Source organism: Canis lupus, chromosome 30 (genome assembly GCF_048164855.1).
Source record: "Canis lupus baileyi chromosome 30, mCanLup2.hap1, whole genome shotgun sequence".
Classification (NCBI taxonomy): Eukaryota; Metazoa; Chordata; class Mammalia; order Carnivora; family Canidae; genus Canis; species Canis lupus.
Window position 1 is genome coordinate 41,368,814 of NC_132867.1, and position 20,278 is coordinate 41,389,091.

Below are 20,278 nucleotides of genomic sequence, written 5' to 3' on the forward strand. Positions count from 1 at the left end.
ATGGAAGGAGTCTTTTGTGTCGGCATTGGGCAGTCTCCCTCATCAAGGGATGTACAATTACCTCTGCAGTTCCGATTTTTGAATAGTACCAGTTAACAGATCTCACCCAACTGGGGTACCAGTTGGAAGATCCCTTAGTTGTTAGTGCCACCAGGAAAACAGCCCCGCCAGCTTGAAGTGTTAGGATGCCGTTGATGGTGAGACGCATTCCTAGTTCAAAGATGCTTGAATGTGGGGAAAAGTGCATCTTAGAATGAGTCATACATATATGGTAGATGCTTTTTGCATTTGTGATGATATAGGGTTTACTTGATTGGTTTTGTAATGGGAAGGCTCAGATATATGCAACAGTAGAGAGGATAATGTGGTGAGCTTCTGGGTCTGCCATCACCAGCTACGGCAGCCACCCACCCACGTGTCCCATTCTTTTCATCTGTGTCCCTGTCCACAGTCCCCTGGGTTATTTTTAGGCAGATCTTTGACATCATGTTTTTCTTGTGGGTAATAAGAGTTCAGAGAGTATCTCTAAGCAACAAGAGCTCTTTTTATGCAAACATAATCTAACACTTAAGAAAAATGAATGAATTAAATAATTCCTAAGTATCACCTGTTGTCTACTTAATGCTCAGATTTCACGTATTGAGCATGGTCTTCCTGAAACGGAGCTTGGTGCTCACCTGAGGTCCTCGCTTCCACCCTTTCTAATGTGTGTTCCTCAAACTTAAAGTGGTCAGAGTCAGCCTTTTTGTTGCCGCCTTTTCCTAATAAGCTTTTCAAAATATATTATTGGAAGTTCTGTCCCTCCCAGGACTCTCCTTAACACTGGAAATACAAGACCAAAGACTGTGTTTGGATGTAGATCCCCACTCTCCTCTCCAGAGGCGTGAACTGATGTGATTATTTTCACGTCCCGTTTCATCCTCCTAGCTGTGTGGACGCAGCATTGGGTTGGGTCGCTGCTGGAGGGACGTGGTAGAGTGTGGGGTCTGGTGCCTTCCCCAAGCTCTGTCCTCATGCCCGTGCTTGTACCTTCCAGGTCTCTGTCCCGCCTGGTGCTCTGGACTGCTGGGTGTTCCTGAGTTGCCTCGAGGTGCTGCAGAGGATAGAAGGGTGTTGTGACCGGGCGCAGATTGACTCCAACATTGCCCACACCGTGGGTTTATGGAGCTATGCCACTGAGAAGGTAACCGCCCGAATGCAGGCGTGGCTCTTGTTCTGCGCTGTGCCGCTGGGGTGGGAGGATGGAGGAAGCTGTCTGGAGAAGTGTTGTTCACTTAGTCATCATATGGGTGATTCTAGTCACTTTGGGGTGTGTCCATAGTGATGCACAAAATGGTTCCCTCCTGGTGTCACTCTTCAGCATAGACCACATCCTTGCCCTGTTTGTGCTGAAGATGTTCCACACCAGGAATTGGGGGAGGGGGGGAGTGGGGGGGTACAGAGAAGGGTGAAGTGTGTAGAAAAGCAAGGGGTTTTTGTGACAGTGATTGATGGTCACCCCGTGTGCCCGCTGGGGTCAGGTTGCAGGTGTGGATGGGGCGGGAGGCCTGGAAACTTGGGACAGTGCAGGTAGGTGCGTGGCACAAGCTGAGGACTGCCAGCCTGAGAGTCACTCAGAATTACCACGTGCAGGTGTGAGGTCGAGATAGGTTTTTATGTTCAGGTGAGAATTACTTACATAGGAAAGCTCAATTTCTTCTAGAATTTAGTTGGATTTTAATTTTTTATATTCAAATTCATAAATTCTCTGCTGACTGCTATTGGAAATTACCTGAAATTGTGGGTTTATCTCAACAGCTAAAGTCCTTGGGCTATCTGTGTGGACTTGTGTCAGAAAAAGGACCTAACTCAGAGGACCTCAACAGGATAGTTGATCTTTTGGCAGGTTTGGGAGCTGAGCGACCTGAAACAGGTACTTTTGTTGTGTATCTGGACCAGTGATACAGTGAAAAGTAATGAAAATGTCGGTTGTATCTTGGCATGTTTAACTCAAGTCCTAACAATGTAATTGTTCCTCATGTGGGAAATTATACTCCTTGTTAGCTGACCAGATTAATATGCAAGATATTTTATTTGCTTTTTACTAATGTAAAGAAGTGTTAGGGTTAGTTTAAGAAACTGGAAGGATTTCTAAAAATTTTTCTGAGTTTCTCACAGGCTTATACAAGCTGATCATGACTCTCTACAGCCTGTGTGGAGTTAAGATGCACCATCTCCCTCTGAATTACAGGGGATCTAGTTTCTGAGCAACATAGACAGACAAATCCTTTTACTCACTAAGTTACTGGTAGCTCATAGAGCCCTCTGGAAGGAGCCTTACCGATTCTTGCAGGTGTAAACCTGAGCGAGTAGTAAGAGTGAGATTTAGCCAAAGCCTGGTGGCCCAGACCACCTATGTGACGTGTGAGGTCACATTGCCAGGCTCCAGCTTAAGACACATCTGATCATCGTGAAAGTGATGGAGTTACAAACTCTAGTCTCAATCAAGAATGAAATATTACACACAGGGGTTAGGCTCTTTCATGACTATCCTACTTGGGCAAGCACAGAGGTCGTGATTAGTTCCAGGTGGCATGGCTGTCCGTGATGTCCCCAGGCAGCAGGTGAACTCCTGAACCTGTAGCGTGTGAGGGTGGGTGTGGACTCATGACTGGACATACTGAGGACGGATAAGGACTCTTCTTTCTTTTCATTTAAGCCAACACAGCTCAGAGTCCTTATAAGAAACTCAAAGAAGCATTATCATCAGTAGAAGCTTTTGAAAAGCACTACTTAGTAAGTATTACAAATGGTAGCGGTCTACCCCTGGCCCCCTGGCAGAAAACTGTCTCTGGAAGACTTTGCTGCTACGTGGCCTTGGGATAGGGCATGGGATGGTGTTCCCGACCTCCTTCTTGTTGGACTCGTCCGTTTCTTTGTGGAGTCCTGGGGAACTGCAGATGACACCCGGGATGGTTGTTGCTCATGAAACGTTCATTAGTATGCACGGTGCCATAATTAGGCATAAAGGCATCTTCGGATATTTATAATTTTGTTCAAAGTGGTATTGCTCATTCAACAGAATAGAAATTATAAGGAAGGATAATGAATGGTTTTCCATGTACAAAAAAAGTACTTTGGACTTGAACAGAGAGGTATTGTACTTGATCTTTAAAAGATTTTGCTTTGGAGAGCCGGTGGGAAGCGCAGTGCAGGCAGGAGCTGGGTGGGCCAGCTGCAGTCCTGAGCCCCGGGTAACCTGGGAGCATTTGGCAGAGCTTTTTTGTCCCTGTTCTCCAAAAAGTGAGAAAACTATTAAAAATGTTACCCACATACAGAAAGTACTCTCAGAAGTTCAATGTTTTCTGCCTGTCAAATTCGTATTAGGTTATTATTCTTCATAATTTATGTACAAGTTAATGACTTTGTATAAATCACACGTTACATAAAAATTCAACACAAGCAAAGCTGTGAAGTAAACAGTAATGTTGTATTAATAATGAGGTCTTTCGCTTCAGCATTGAGTGACTAAGTGTAAGATTTGTATAGCGTTGAAGCGTGGTCTGATGCGGGCGTTTCCTTCCCTGCAGGAGCTGTCCCATGCTGCCATTGAGATGCACACGAGCATCGGGAGGACCCGCTCTGCCAGGCTTGTCGGGAAGGACCTGGCTGAGTTTTACATGTAATTGATTGTGAACGTTTCTTGGGGTTTCAAACATGCCGCACATCCAGTAGGAGAGGGTCTCTCTTGTGTGGGGTTGATGTGAAGTGCCCATCAATATGCAGAATGGAAAATGTATATAGCCTGCCAACCAGTCGGCATCAGCTTTATTTTCAGTTTCTTCTGAAAGCCAAATGGAGAGATTTTCAGCTTGTTACCCCCTTAATATCTGTTACCGATCTTTGTGGGTTTTTTATTGCATTAAATTAACGTAATGTACTTCTCTATATGCAGGTGGTATTTAGAACATATATGATAATCGAGCATTATAATTTACTTAATAAAAGAATCATGAATAGTTAGAGATTTATGCAGTGGCATAAATTGGGATGCAGATTCTGAAATATTCTGTTATAAAGAATTTTCTCTAGGTTATGTCAGTTGCCTCGTGGGCAGATTGAAAGCCTGGAGGTCAGCGATACGCAGTACCTGCGTGTCTTCTGTCTGCGAGAGAGGGCTGCTCTGGGCCTGGGGGACACAGGGTGTACAAATGCCGAGAAGCTTGCTGGTCTCTCTCCAGCTCTAGGGTTGAATGCTAGAGAAAAGACTCAGAACTTAGCATATTTCTCATGTGCTTGATAAAATCAGCCTATTGAAGAGTAGAAATCGTATCTGGCAGCATAATTGCTATTTCAGAGCAAGCCCTGGAAAGGGATAGAAATTATAAGGGAAATGATGTTTAAGTCTCAAGTGTGTGCTTGAAATGCTTTCTTGAAATGTATAATTAATGAAGTAATTTTATTAGATGAAACCAGAAAGAATAATTTCACTGATTAAAGTGGCTGCAGAGGGATTCGTAGATCATCTGAGTAAACTTCCTGGTGTTCAGATGTGGTTGGAGCAGTTAGCCAGGCACACACCTGGCTGTGGGCAGTCAGGGGTTAAATTTGGCAGGTCCCGAGTCTCCATCTAGGGAACCTGAGGAGTAAGGGTTCTGTTAACAGCAAAAAGCCGCAGCCTCAGATGTTGTGAGTGGGCCCGCCTGGACGCTAGTGCATCCTGCGCCTGGGAGCCCCCGCGGAATGGCACCGGTCTGCCGACCAGAGACTCGGGTGCTGCTTCAGCCTCCACAGACTAGCTGGGCGCGCTGGCCTCCACTCTCGGGGCTGAGGAACGGCCTGTAGATTCCCTGCTCTAGGACGTAAGAGGCTTTGGCTGGAGCTAGTGACGGAGGAAGTATTGAAGGTTCTGACCCCTCTGAAACATGAGGACATAGGACCACCAACACGTAGTTTGAGAGCTTGAAAATTTATGTAATTTGAGAATTTGAGAGCTCTCATTTCTGTAATAAGAGTAGGGTGGTGAATGCTGGGATGTCTCTCTCCCAGGGGTGCCTAGAAAGGGGAGTGCTTGTTTGGCCTTGGCCTTGGTCCCGTGAGTTCGGTAGCTGCGGCCCCTCGGGGAAGGGCCGGGTGGGTATCGGCACCGAGGCTTTGGCCGGCTCTCCTCAGCTGTGCTGTAAACTTGTTTTATTCTGAACATCTTGACAGTTTAAATTGGGACTGGAAGATCCTCTCCTGGGTGATATGTGTTGCTATTTAAATTCTCCAGAGTTCTCTGTAAATCTCTGCAGCCTGCTCAGGCTGTTCGCCTGAGTTTCAGCGTGGATCAGGCGCCGTCTCCCTCTGGGCCCTGCAGACGGCTTCTGTGCGTGTCTGTCTTCAGCGGGTGGTGTGGCACCGGCTGAGATTCAGAGCTTCCTGGCTAACTAGCTGCGTGCCTGTGGACACGTCCTTCCCTTGCCTTACCCTCAGTGTTCTGTGTCAGCTCGCAGTAGGGAGCAGCGCCGTCTTGTCACCCTGAGATTCCCTGTGAAAGTCCTTTGGCCAGGGTGCGATGCTGGGCACAGCGTGAGGGCTTCTCACCAGCACGTGTGTCAGGTCTGCTCATGCGCTCCCGAGTGGGTCCGCCCCTCCCTCTGGGGAGGTCAGGGAAGGACTAGGATGGCGCAGTGTCACGGCATGGGCTTACAGAGGGTGGCGGGCAGGTTATGATGATTGTGAACCATGACGACAGCTTCTGTTTGTTGATTTGCAAGGAGGAAAAAATCTCCACAAAAGGCAGAAATCTATCTTCAAGGAGCATTGAAAAATTACCTGGCTGAGGGCTGGGCGCTCCCCATCACGCACACAAGGAAGCAACTCGCCGAATGTCAGAAACATCTTGGACAAACTGAGAAGTATCCTTTAAATCTGTTATTCCCTCGAGAGGGGAACCTGGTTTCTGTGCCCGCAGGGGGTGTTTAATAAGCACCTAGTAGTTCAGAGAGGAAAAGCGTACCTCGTACTTACGTACCGTGTCCAATGATAAATTAGGTGCAGAGTTGACGTGTCTGATCTCCCTTTAAGTTCCTGGTAACTTAGCCCAAGCAGGATCCCCACGGGGCTGCACCTGGGGACTCCAGGGACCGTGGAGCGGGTTGCACCCAGCGCCACTTGGGGTGGGGTCCTTTTCCCAGACCCCTTGACTCTCCGTCCAGCTACCTTCAGACCAGTAGCCTTTTGGCCAGCGACCACCACCTAACTGAAGAGGAGCGGAAACACTTCTGCCAAGAGATCCTCAGCTTTGCCAGCCGCCAGACAGATAGCCCAGGTCAGACTCGCTCTTTGGGGGGCTTTTACAAACCTTTTTTGTTTGTTTGTTTGTTTGTTTGTTTTATTTGTTTATATTGAAGTCTAGCTATCGTACAGCTTTCTGTTAGTTTGGGTGTAGGATAGAGGGAGTCAGCACTTCTCCACATTCCTCATGCTCAGCACCTCCTCGCCGCAGGTGCACTCCCGTCCCTCTGTTTGCCCATCCCCACCTGCCACCCCTCTGCCTCCAGCACTTTGGTCTGTATTTAGGAGTCTGTTGTTTTGTTGTCTGTTTTTTGTTTCTTCCTTCGTTTTGTTTTTTAAGTCATATATTTAAGAAATATATGGGTGAGACCATCAGGTCTTTGTCCCATTTCCTTATGAGAGATACTGAGCTGACACATGGCCCGGGTCAGAGTGACTTTTAAAACTTCTCGTGAAAATGTTCAAATGCTATAGCAAAGTAGAAAGGCTAACACAGCGTGTGACATCGGCTCAACACCTAGGCTCGGCAGCTGTGTGGCAAATGTGGATCCATGCTGTCTTACTGCTGAGCTTCACCACGGAGCCGCTTCGTGTGGCCTTCTGAAATCAGAGGTGCCCCCAACCAGCCGAAGAACGAGGTTCTAACAAAGTTCTAATGTTTAGTGGAGTCGAGTCGGGGACCACATGCTGCTGCCTTTGATTGCTGTACTTCAATTCTCTTTTAATTTAGAATAGTTCTTCCCATTTCTTTTTTTTTTTTTTTTTTTAAGATTTTACTTATTTATTCATGAGAGACAGAGAGAGAGAGAGAGACATACAAACAGGCAGAGAGGGAAGCAGGCTCCATGCAGGGAGCCCGACATGGGACTCGATCCCAGGTCTCCAGGATCACACCCTGGGCCGAAGGCAGGTGCCAAACCGCTGAGCCACCCAGGGATCCCCTAGTTCTTCCCATTTCTGTTTCCTTTTTTAATATGCCAGCTTTACTGACATAGAATTCACCCACTTACAGTGTACAAGTCAGTGGCTTTGAGTATATTCTCAAATATGAGCAGCCATTGCTATAGAGTTAATTCTAGAACATTTTTATCTCCCCAAAAAGAAGCCTCATACTTCTTCCCAGCCTTCCTCCTGCCACCCCCACCAGCCCCTGGCAACCACTGATCCACTTTGTATCTCTATAGACCCCTATTCTGGGTATTTCACGCGAGTGGAACCATACCACGTGGGATCCTTTGTGACTACAGTATGTCACCGAGCATCTTGTTGTTAGGACTCACCCATGTCAAAGCCCGTGTCCGTGCTTCATTCCTTCTTGTGGCTGAGTAATAGTCCGTGGTAGAGATGGACACGTTCCATTTATCCATTCAGTTATGTGACATCTGGGTTTAAGGCACTGACATTTTAAAGACTTGGAGTGAGTTACCTCATGGGCTTTCCCACCTTCTGGAATTTGTTGAGTGTCTCCTCATAGGAGCATCTGCAGGAAGGTAGGTCTGAAAGGCTTAGATTTAGGCTAATGATTTGGCAGATTTACTTCACAGATGGTGTGGTGTGGTGAAGTTAAATTTATTGTGACATTTAGCTCCTCGTGTCTAGTTGATCAAGGAGAGTACTTATGTAAAATAATTACTGCCTTAGTCAACCCGGCTGCTATAAGAAAATGCCAGAGACCAAATGCTTAAATTAAACATCAGACATTCTTTCTCACCATCTTGGATGCCAGGCGTCCAAGGTCAAGGTGCTAGCAAAGTTGGTTTCTGATGATACATCTCTCCATGATGTGTCCTCACGTGGCAGTGGGAGAGACAAGGACAGAGATGGGCTTGGGGTGGGGAGGGCGGAGAGGAGAGAGCAAGGGACCACTGCAGTGTCTCCTCTGAGAAAGACACTAATTCCTCATGACCTCACGTAAACCTGATTATCTCCCAAAGGACCCCCTTCCATGTACCGTCACATTGGGGGTTTGGGCTTCCACTTCAGAGGCGGACCACAGTGCAGCCCATAGCGGTTACTAACTTCTTGAAAGCCCAGTGTTTCCAAAGATTTTGGCCTTAGGTAGATAGGGTCGTTGATTACTGGGGTGTATTTCACTCACATTGAGCCATCTAAGTGGGTTTCCCCGGAGCAACATGGCCTGGTTTGTTTTTGTAGATTCTGTAACGTGTCCAGAATGGTCATTGGTAGAACCACGTGACAGGTCTGTGATCCTGTGGAGTTTTGCTTCTCCTGCCAGCATTCCTTGACGTCTCTGTATGAATAAAATATTCTGTGATTGTTCACTGTTTTCTTGTGCTTTTAGGACACTAATCTCTGCACGTCCTTCCTTTAGTTGGTTGGTATTTATTAAACACTTAACCAGTCAGTCCGGTGGCCTTGTGGATTTTCTCAACAAGCCAGGTGCTTGTAGAAAGGAGGCCAGAGTATGTGCTGCCCTGTAGTCACTGTGGGGCTGGGGCTTCAGTGCCCTCTTGGAGTTTAGGAGGTGGGGCTCCCCACTTCATTAGCTGACTTCATAGGTTGGCAAGCACCTGGGTTTATTTCCAGATATATTGCGGGGGGAGGCGTAGAGGATGGGCGGATATAGACATCGTTACTTGAGAATTTCTTTATGTAGGTGAGAAAGTGGTGGGATTCTTCAAAACAGCTCTGAGGATTGGACTGTTTACTAATATTGTTTTGAAATTCAGGTTCAGAACTTACAGTCCTTAATTTTCAGATTTTATGATTTCCAGGAGCTATCTAGGCACCCATTTATGTTCTCCTTTTGACAATATAATGTGTTTTAGTGTGTGAAGATAGTATGGGGTCGGGAGGTTTTAGGCCATCTCTCTTGAATAGCAGTGCTTCTTGCCTGTCACGTTGAGTCTATTCCAACAGGCCTGGCAGTAACCAAGGCCCTGCTGCCTCTAGGTGGTCTAGAGTGAGACATGGCGAGTAACTCGTGGTGATGTGCGTTTACAGGTCACAAAATAGTACTCCCTCTGCATTGTTTTGCACAACTGAGAGACCTCCATTTTACCCCTTCCAACGCTGTGGTCCACGTGGGCGGTGTTTTGTCCGTGGAGATAACCATGTGCAGTCAGATGCCCATCCCCGTCTACGTGGAGCAGATCGCCATCAACGTCCACTTCAGCATCGAGAAAAACAACTACCGGAAGACCGCTGAGTGGCTTACCAAGCACAAGACGTCCAACGGGATTATTAACTTTCCGGTGGAGACCTCGCCTTTCCCCGCATCCCAAAACAACTTACCAGCGCTGGAGTTGTATGAGATGTTCGAGAGGAGTCCTTCTGATAATTCCTTGAACACAACAGGGATTATATGCAAAAATGTCCATATGCTCCTGAGAAGACAGGAGAGCAGCGCTTCTCTGGAAACACCATCAGGTGTGGCTCTGGAGGATGGGGCCCACGTGCTGAAATGCAGCGGCGTAACACTGGAGCCGGGGGCCAATAGGATCACGTTCAGGACACAGGTAGGTGTCGGGGTGAGGAGCTGACTTGAAAGATGGTCAGGAAGGGTTTCAAGCTCTCCAGAGCCGTTGGAAGTGTGGTGAGAATCCTGTAGAGGCCTCGGTGTGTTACCCTCGTTTTTGTTTATATCCTTAAAGAAAAATAGCCTAATGTTTAAAAATTTTTATATGCACACAATTTTATGACAGTTGATGCATTTTGCAAGAAGTTCTTACCATGGGTAATTCTTTTTGCTCTCACTGGATTGAGAGTTTTTCCCCTTTGTATTAAAATATACCCTCATTTGTTGAAATGACATTCCAGAGAAGATGGCACGGTTTCATGTCAAACTTTGTTTTCCTTTCACTGGCTGCGTGGATATCAAAACAGCGGCACCTGCTCTGATACAAATCTTCCCCTCAGGCAGCGTGTCCCGTGAGGCCCCCTTGAGCCACGAGGACTCGGCCAGTGCAAAGTGCAGCTGTTGTCACTAGGCCTTAGTCTAGGCTCAGAGCAGGTCTCAGATCTCAGGCAGAAGGTTCCATTAGACCTCTTTCAGGGCAGCCCCAGTGGCTCAGCGGTTTAGCGCGGCCTTTAGACCAGGGCATGATCCTGGAGACCCGGGATCGAGTCCCGCGTCGGGCTCCCTGCATGGAGCCTGCTTCTCCCTCTGCCTGTGTCTCTGCCTCTCTCTCTCTGGTCTCTCATGAATAAATAAATAAAATCTTAAAAAAAAAAAAAAAAAAAAGCAAAAAACAACAACAAAATACCCCTTTCAGAAGAGAATGCCACAGATGACATTTATTAAATTGAAAGTACGTTCTTAGAAGCGGACAGGCAGATTTAAGCATCAGTTACTCAGAAAATTTTCGACCAAGAGACTCTGAGGGCTCTGGCAAATGGCCCACAGGCTGAGGTAGAAGCATCGAGTAATAGGTGAGAGGGTAAGGAAAACGGGCATCTCAGGGATGGTGGCGCAGCCTTCCCTTGGGAAGCCCATTACAAGAGCGGGGGGTAACTTTCTGAACACCCGACTTTGACCGTAGGCCAAGGAGCCTGGAACATACACGCTGCGGCAGTTGCGCGCCTCAGTGGGCCCCGTGTGGTTCGTCCTGCCTCACCTGTCCCCGCGGGTGCAGTACGACGTGTACTCTCAGGAGCCGCAGCTGCACGTGGAGCCGCTGGCCGGTGAGTGGGCCGCCGGGGGAGCCGGGCCGCTCTCGCCGCGGGCCGCGCTGCGCTTCCCTCCCTACACGGGAGTCCCATCCAAAGCTGCTGTCCTCCCCTCCGTTAAGTCCTACAATTGGAAGGAGTTAGAAACAAATGATCAAAGACCATGTGGCACTCGATTAGAACACTAACGAGTGAATTTCTCAGTTGTCCAGGCTGAATAGGATATATTTATTTGGCTCATTTCTTGATTTGGGAAAAAAAAAATTCAAGGAAGGCATTTTTTTCAGTGTGTCCATACTCCTTACTTTTCTGATTTTGAAGTCTCCCCGGCTGCCAGGAAAGGCCTTGAGATGTCGCCCAGCCTCTCTGACGGTTCCGTTGGAGGAGCGCTCACGAGGAGAGCTGAGCACCGCCACTCTGAGGGCCTGGGACACCCCAAACCTCACCCGGGACCAGCCGCTGGTGCTCCCGCCCCTGCTCCTGTCCACGGCCCTCACTCCTGTTCTTGCCCGTGCCTTCCCGTCCCTCTCATCTGGCCACTCCTCCTCCTGGGTCCTGATCTCTCGCCTTCTCCCTTCTGCCTGCCCTGGCACAGGACTCCGGGGGACCTCAGCCCATCTCCGCCCTCCCCATTTCTGTCCCGAGGAGAGCAGTAGCCGCACCTTCCACCCAGTGGGTCCTGAAGGTCTGACCTAGAAAAGCCAGAACAATTCTGAGTAGCACCAGTACATTCGATTTCATTAGTCTGTTCTTTAGCCTCCTTACCTGCATCTCTCTCACTAACATTTTGGGACGTTCATAGATGTGGTTGCCACCGTGAGCCCTGACTCTGTCTCTGGTGCCTCTGAGACTCAGGTTCTCATGTTGCCAGCAAGGCCCCCCTCAACTCTGCATCCTTGTAATCGAGATGAAAAGTGAGGGTGGAGGGGTGGAACAGGAGTGAAACGGGGAGTATCTGCAGGGACCAGCCCTCTAACAGAAGAAGCAGAGCACCCTCTTAGCCTCACACCAGGCCCTCCGTTGATTGATCATGATGCTGATTGCCGTCTTTTTCCCTTCAGATAGCCTTTTGGCTGGTATTCCTCAGAAGGTAAAGTTCACTGTCACTACTGGCCATTATACAGTAAAAAACGGGGACAGCCTCCAGCTCAGCAACGCAGAAGCCATGCTCATCCTGTGTCATGCAGAGAACAGAGCAGTGATCTACTCCAACACAAGAGGTGAGGCGGCAGTCACCCGGTGAAGGCGGACCCTTGCCATTGTTGCGCACTGTGAGGCCGTAAGGCGCCCGTGGTCCCGGCCATCCGCAGGCGGTGTCTGAGGATCCCTTCTCCCTGCGACTCTTTCTTGGCAACGTCCTGCCTGTAGGTGGGCTGGGACCCTGACCTTGGGCGGGCCTTCGTATTTGGGATGAATAGGCAAAGCCATGTGTGTGCTGGGTGGCCAGGCGGTGTGACCTAGCTAAGGGCTTCTGATGCAGCATCACGGACAGGGCCTCTGGTCCTAGATGAAGCCTTGCCAGCCTGCAGTCTCTTCCTACCTCCTTTACCCTCCTCACCGAAAAGTAAAAGAAAATAGGCCTTTTCAGGCACTGGCCAGAAGCCCTAGAAAAGTCCCATCTCCCCTGGTTCCCAGGCAGGAGGTCTGGAGACGCAAGGACCTGCTCTCATTCTGGATGGGAGCCAGTCTGATAGTGGAGTGGAATGGGAGCATGTTGTACAGGGAAACACACAGCACATGGGTGGGCCACGTGGGAAGTGTCCCTTCTCTGTGTTTAGACTTAGCGCAGTGGCCGTGTCTGGTCTACAACCAGCCAACTTATACGACATTAGTGTCTGAGAGGGTGTTCGTTTCTCATTTTCCTGCCTCTGCCCTCCCACCTTAATCCTTCTTAGATACACTCTTCCAGGTGCGTAGGAGCAGCGGGAGTTGGGCTGGGCCTGTCACCTACTAGAAGAGAAAGGAACAAGGAAACACAGGGAATGTGTTAGAAGTGACTTTTTCTGTCTTTCCTAGAAAAGGCTTCTGATGTGTCGCTCCGGGTTCAGTCGTCTGACAAGGTCACAAGCATCAGCCTGCCTGCTGCTCCTGCGTACCACATGATTGAATTTGAACTGGAAGTTCTCTCTTTACCTTCAGCTCCAGTAACTGGAGGAGACAGCAGCACGCTGGGGGTAACAGAGCCCCACAGGAAGCATAAGGACACACAGAAAGCTGGCTACTGCATGGCTACCACAGACCATAAAGTAAGGAGGGCTGGAAGTGCCCAGCCTGCGCTGGCAGCCTCTGCCTTCGTGCTTGTTCTGAAAGACAGTACTTAAGAGATGACTTGTGTCGAAGTGGCACACTTCCCATTCCCGATTCCACATCCTCTCATTGGGGTTAGCATTTATATCTTTGAATCACCCCTTCTTAGATAAAGGGTGCACCTTGCAAGGACAAAGCCAAACAGGCTCTAAGTTTTCTATACCAACTCCAGGGGGGAGGACAGTTTATTAGAAGAGAGAGCATGTTTGCTTAGGGGAGGTAAGTTTGGGTCTGTAGTCCATTTGTCTTGGTGAACAGGCTAGAGTGAGTTCTGTGTCTTGACATGCATTGGTTTCTGTCCACTGAAAGTCAGGTCAGACTTAGCAAAGAGGAAGCTCTATCATTATATGCTTTGATGTTGGTGTTTATTGACAGTTACCTGAAAGATCCATGAACTTTTGTCCCAGATCCTCAGCTCAAGGAACGCATCTCTACCATTGTGCTTTTTCAGGTGTGTCCATGTCTTATAACATAAATACCACTTCTGAGGACTTTTTTTTTTTTAAGATTTTATTTATTTATTCATGAGAGACACACACACAGAGAGAGGCAGAGACAGGCAGAAGGAGAAGCAGGCTCCATGCAGGGAGCCCGATGTGGGACTCGATCCCAGGACCTCAGGACCACGCCCTGGGCTGAAGGCAGGCACCAAATCACCGAATCGCTGAGCCACCCAGGGATGCCCTGAGGACTTTTTAACACATAGAACTGTACCCTTGCAGTCCACATGTAGAACTGTATGCTTGCAGTCCCATAGGAGTATACGTATTTGCATACTTTAAAAAGCTGCTGCCTGTGGGTCTGGCTTCCAGTCACCCTGTGTCTAGGTGCTGAGATACTCCCCTCTAGGACAATGACAAGTCTTGGCACATGCCTCACCTGCTAGGAGGTATTAAAAATATAGTAAGCCCTTGGACAGCACAAAGGTTTGAGCAACAACCAAAAACTGGAACAAGATTGAATTATGAGGCTCAGCTCCTACATTAGGCTGCACCTCTAAGACTGGGAAAGGTGGTTATGCCATGTACTATATAGACACAGAAAGTCCAGCAGGATGAACAGAAGAATATGTTCCAGTGATGGAATAACAGGGTAAAACCTCAGGAAAAAAAATCTTAATGAATTGGAGAAAAGAAATTTACCTGATAAGGAGTTCAAAGTAATGCTCATGAAGATGCTCACCACATGAGAGAAAAACAGATGAACATAGAACCTAACAAAGAAATGGGAAGTATCAGAATGTACAGATAGAAGTCACAGAGTGAAGACTCCAATAGCTGAACTGAAATATAGACTAGATGAAGCAGAAGAAAGGATCAGTCAGCTTGAAGTTAAGGCAGTGGAACTCAGTCAATCAGAACAGCAAAAAGAAAAAAGAATGAAAAAAGTGAAGATAGCTTAGGGGCTTATAGAACAAATGGAAACAGACTGTTATTTGGATCGTAGGGCTTCCAGAAGGAGAAGAGAGAGAGAAAAGGTAAGAAATCTTGAAGAAGTAATGGCTGAAAATTTCTTAATCTGCAGAAGGAAACATATCCAGATCCAAGAAGCCCAGAGAAACCCACACCAAGGCATATTATAATTACATGTCAAAAATTAAAGACTGGTTGAGGATCTTAAAAGCAACAAGAGATGGGGTGGGGCAGGGGGGAAGGAGGTTAAAAAAAAATAAAAAGACAGCAAGAGAAAAACAATTTATTACATACAAGAAACCCTCCCCTAAGTCTAATGGTAGATTTTTCAGCAGGAATTTTGCAGGTCAGGGGAACTGACCTGAAAGTCAGTCAGTCAAAGTGCTGAAAGTAAAATCTCTAACTAAGAATAATACTCTGTTAGGCAAAGTGATTATTATTATTTTTTTAAAATTTTATTTATTTATTCATGAGACACACACAGGGAGAGAGAGAGAGAGAGAGAGGCAGAGACACAGGCAGAGGGAGAACGGCTCCATGTAGGGAGCCCAACGTGGGACTCGATCCCGGGTCTCCAGGATCACACCCTGGGCCGAAGGCAGGCGCTAAACCGCTGAGCCACCCGGGCTGCCCAGGCAAAGTGATTATTCAGAAGTGATGAGAGATAAAGTGTTTTCCAGAGAAACAAAAGCTAACAGAGTTCCTCACCACTTACCTGGCTTTATAAGGAATGTTCCAGGGACTTCTTTAAGCTGAAAAGAAAGGATATTCACAAGAACACATGTGAAAGAACAAATCTCACTGACAAGATAAATATATAGGAAAAGTATAATGGGTTAAGCACTTATAAAGCTACTATGAAGGTTAAAAGACATAGGTAGTACAAATAACTATGATGACAATAATTAGTTAAGGAATACACAGATAAAAAGATGTAAAGTGTGAGATCAAAAACATCAGAGGAAAAAAACATCAAATGTGGGGGTGAGGGAGAGTAAAAATATTGAGCTTTAGAAATAAGTTATTAACTTATAGTAGATTATAAACATAAGTTGTTACATGTAAGCCTCATGGTAGCCACAAAGCAAAAGCCTGTAGCAAACATAGAAAAGATAAAGAAAAAGAAATATAAGCATACTGCCAAGGAAAGGCATCACACCACTAAGGATTAGAAAGCAGAGAAGTAAGGAACAGAAACTACAAAAACTGAAAGAAAACAATTAACCAAAATGGCACCAAGCACATGTCTACCCACAATTACTTTAAATGTAAATGGACTAACTTTTCCAATCAAAAGACAAGGAGTGGCTTGAATGGGTAAAAAACATCAAGACCTATCTATATAATGTTTACAAGAGACTTCAGACAGGGCACACAGACTAAAGTGAAACCAAAACCTAAAAGAAATCTGGAGCAGCTCTGCTTTTATCTGACAAAATAGACTTGAAAATAAAGGTTATAACAAAAGACAAAGAAGATACAGGTCAGTATCTCTGATGAACATATGTGCAGAAATCCTCAACAACACTTTAATACCACATTTATTTATGTCAATTGATAGATCTCCCAGACAGAAAATCAGTAAGGACACACTAGTCATAAGTGTCACATTAGACCAAGTAGACTTAACAGATATTTACAGAACATTCATCCAAAGGCAACAGAGAATACACATTCTTCTCAAGTGTACATGGAACATTTTTCCAGGACAGATTGTGTATTAGGCCACAAAACAAGTTCTTAATAAATTTAAGAGGGTTAAAGTCACATCATGCATCTTCTCTGACACCACACTATGAAACTAGAGATTAATTACATGAAGAAAATGGGAAAATTCACAAATATGTGGGGGATTAAACAACATGCTACTGAACAACTAATTGGCCAAAGATCACATCAAGAGAGATCAAAACAAACCTTGAGACAAATGAAAATGGAAATGTAACATACCAAAATCTATGAGTTGTGGCAAAAGCAGTTCTAAGAGGGAAGTTCATAGCAATATAGACCTACTTTAAGAAGAGGAATTGTGGGCAGCCCAGGTGGCTCAGTGGTTTAACACCGCCTTCAGCCCAGGGCGTGATCCTGGAGACCCGGGATCAAGTCCCATGTTGGGCTCCTTGCCTGGAGCCTGCTTCTCCCTCTGCCTATGTCCCTGCATCTCTCTCTCTCTCCCCCTCCCTCCCTCCCTTCTTCCCTCCCTCCCTCCCTCTCTCTCCCCGTCCCCCCTGCACTGTCTCTCATGAATAAATAAAATCTTTAAAAAAAAAAATAAAAGGAAACATTTCAAACAACCTCACTTTACACCTTAAGGAACTAGAATAAGAAGAACAAACAGCCCAAAGTTAGTAGAAGGAAGGAAATAACAAGCATTAGAACAGAAATAAATGCATTAGACTACAAAGACAATAGAAATGATCAGTGAAGCCAAGAGCTGGTTTTTTGAAAAGGTAAAATTGATAGACTTTTTGCTAGACTCGCCAATATAGAGAGGACTCAAGTCAGAAATGGAAGAGATGTTGCAGCTGACACCGCAGAAATACAAAGGATTGTAAGAGACTACTATGAATGACTATATGCCAACACACTGAACAATCTAGAAGACATGGATAAATTCCTAGGAACACACAACCTAGCAAGAGTGAATCATGATGAAATAGAAAATCTGAACAGACTTACCTTACTGGTAAGGAGACTGAATCAGAAATCAGAAACATCCCAACAAACAAGGATCAGGTGGTTTCACTGTTGAATCCTATCCGATGTTCAAAGAAGAATTAATTAATACTAGTTCCTCTCAAACTCTTGCGAAAAACAGAAGAGGAGGGAACTCTTCCAAACTCATTCTTCGAGGCCAATGTTAAGAAACCAGAAAGGATGCCACAGGAAAAGAACATTACAGGCCAGTATCTCTGATGAACATATGTGTAAAAAGCCTCAAAAACACCTTAGCAAACCGAATTTAACAATACACCAAAAGGATCATATACATGATCAAATGGGCTTTATTTCAGGGAGGCAAGGATGGTTCATCAACCACAAATCAATCAGTGTGATGAACCACAGTAACAAAGTAAAGAATGAAAATCATATGATCATCTCCGTAGACTCAGGAAAAGCATTTGGCCAAATTCAATATCTGTTTACCATAAAAACTCAACAAAGTAGATATAGAGGGAACATACATCAACATAAAGGCCATATATGATAAGCCCTCAGCTGTTATCATGCTTAATGGTGAAATACTGAAAGCCTTTCTTCTAAGATCAGGAACAAAACAAAGATGCCCACTCTTAATCACTATTGTTTAACATAGTACCAGAAGTCCTTGCCAGAGCAATTAGTCAAGTAAAAGAAATAAAAGGCATGCTAATTGGAAAGAAAGAAGTAAAATGTCACTATTTGCAGATGACATACTATATATATAAAGACCTGAAGACTTCATCAAAAAACTTACAATAAATACAGTAAAGTTGCAGGATACAAAATAAATACGGAGAAATCTGTTGTGTTTCTGTATGCTAATAATGAACTATCAGAGAAATAAAACAATTCCATTTACAATTGCATTGAAGTTGTAAAGAATAAAATACCTAGGAATAAACTTAACCCAGGAGGGTTAAGACACATATCATGGAAACTATAAGGCATTAATGAAAGAAACAAATGCATGGGAAGGTATTCTATGCTCTTGGATTGAAAGATTTAATACTGTTAAAATGTCCATACTACCCAGCAATATATAGATTTAGCATAATCCCTATCAAATCCAATATTTTTCATAGAAATGGAACAAATAATCCTAAAATGTGTATGAAATCACAAAAGACTCCAAATACCCAAAGCAATCTTGAGAAAGAACAACGCTGGAGGCATCATGCTCCCTGACTTCAAACTGTATTACAGAGCTGTAGCTATCAAAACACTATGGGAGCAGCATAAAAGAATATACAGATCAATGGAACAGAATAAATAAACCCACATATATATGAGCAATTAATTTATGACAAAGGAGCCAAGAATGTGTAGTGGAGAAAAAAGTGTCTTCAAATGAATGGTGTTGGGAAAACTGGACAACCACATGCAGAAGAATGAAACTGGACTCTTGCCTTTAATCCATTTTGAGTTACCTTTTTTTTTTGGATGGTTTAAAGCTAGAATGTAAGACCTGAAACCATAAAATTTCTAGAAGAAAACGTAGGTGGTAAGTTCCTTGATACTGGTCTTGGCGATGATTTAATGGATCTGGCAACAAAAACAAAAGTCAACTATTGGGACTCCATCAACCTAAAAAGCTTCTGCACAGCAAAGGAGACCATCAACAAAATGAAATGACAACCGCGGAATGGGAGAAAATACTTGCAAATCATGTATTTGATAAGGTGTTAATACCCAAAATATATAAAGGACTCCTATAACTTCAGTAGCAAAACCTGCAACAGTCTGATTAAAACATGTGCAGAGGCTGAATATTTTTCTGGAGAAGACATGTAGATGCTCGACGTCACTAATCAGGTTGACGAGGATGTGGGGAAAGGGAAACCCTCGTGCCCTGTTGGTGGGAATGCAAACTGGTGAAGCGACTCTGGAAAACAGAATGGAGGTTCCTCAGGACGTTAAAAATAGAACTACCCTATATGATCCAGCATTCACACTACTAGGTGTTGACTCAAGAAAATGAAGTTACCTGAAAAGCTGTCTGCACCTCCATGTTCACTGCAGCATCATTTGCAATAGCCAAGTCATGGAAACCACCTAAGTGTCCGAGGATGGATGAATGGATAGAGAAAACATTGTGTATGTGCTCAGGGCAATAGTCTTCACCACCAAAAAGAAGGAAATCTTGCCATTTGCAATATGGATGGACCTGGAGAGCATTAAGCTTAGTGAAATAAGACAGAGAAAAATAAATACAATTTGATCTCTCTTATATGTGGAATCTGAAAAAAACTAAAATCAAGCTCAGAGAGCAGATTGATGGGTGCCTAGGATGGGGTGGGGTTTAGGAGAAATGGATGAACTGTTTTTTGTTTTGTTTTTTAGTTTAAATAAGTTGAATCATTAAAAAAAAGACATGCATGCACAAAAACAGTAGAACAAAAGGCTAACAAACAGTCATAGCAAAGACGTTATGGCATAGAACATTAGACCGGCCAGCACCTAAGGGTGCATTTTAAATTTTCATTCCCTGAAATTTCTTTTTTCCTTATCTTGTAACAGAATTCAGGAGGCTGAAAACCAGTGCTGGCTGAACACTGGTCTATGCTTGGTGTATTCATTTGTCCTGTGGGGGACCTCAAAAGGCAGGCCGGTGCTCTTAGGGCAGTTAGTGGCTTGGCCCACGCTCTGCCCCCAGGATTGCCTGCCTTCCTGTTATATGTTCATTGTGTACAGTGTTTGGACAACTCATTTAATTTTGTGATAGTTACTGATTGATCATGTCATATTAACGAAGTGACTAAAAGCACTTTTGTCATAATGTCCTGCGTGTTAGAAAACCTGTCTGGCCATGTCAGTGTGGGAAGCGCGAGGTGGGGCATATGGCCCAGAGCTTCCAAGACCCTTCTGGTGACTCGCAGATGTCTGGCTACTCCCGTGTTTACTATTCTTGTCTGGGTGTGCAGCTTTACGTTTCTGCTTTGTTTATGCACACGTTTAGTGGGGGTTTGCTT

General features: G+C 45.3%; 1 protein-coding gene across 4 annotated transcripts in view; it reads left to right on the plus strand.

Moving 5' to 3' along the window:
* The window catches only part of TRAPPC10 (trafficking protein particle complex subunit 10), an 89,097-nt gene that overhangs the window by 54,335 nt on the left and 14,484 nt on the right, over positions 1-20,278 (plus strand). For 3 of the 4 annotated variants that reach the window (XM_072807145.1, XM_072807147.1, XM_072807148.1), the window contains 10 exons: positions 1,037-1,183; positions 1,798-1,912; positions 2,699-2,775; positions 3,570-3,661; positions 5,739-5,879; positions 6,180-6,292; positions 9,223-9,737; positions 10,761-10,902; positions 11,949-12,107; positions 12,904-13,133. In XM_072807145.1, the coding sequence (XP_072663246.1) occupies positions 1,037-1,183; positions 1,798-1,912; positions 2,699-2,775; positions 3,570-3,661; positions 5,739-5,879; positions 6,180-6,292; positions 9,223-9,737; positions 10,761-10,902; positions 11,949-12,107; positions 12,904-13,133 (1,731 nt within the window). The remainder of the gene's footprint in view (positions 1-1,036; positions 1,184-1,797; positions 1,913-2,698; positions 2,776-3,569; positions 3,662-5,738; positions 5,880-6,179; positions 6,293-9,222; positions 9,738-10,760; positions 10,903-11,948; positions 12,108-12,903; positions 13,134-20,278) is intronic. The other variant, XM_072807146.1, reaches the window with a different exon arrangement.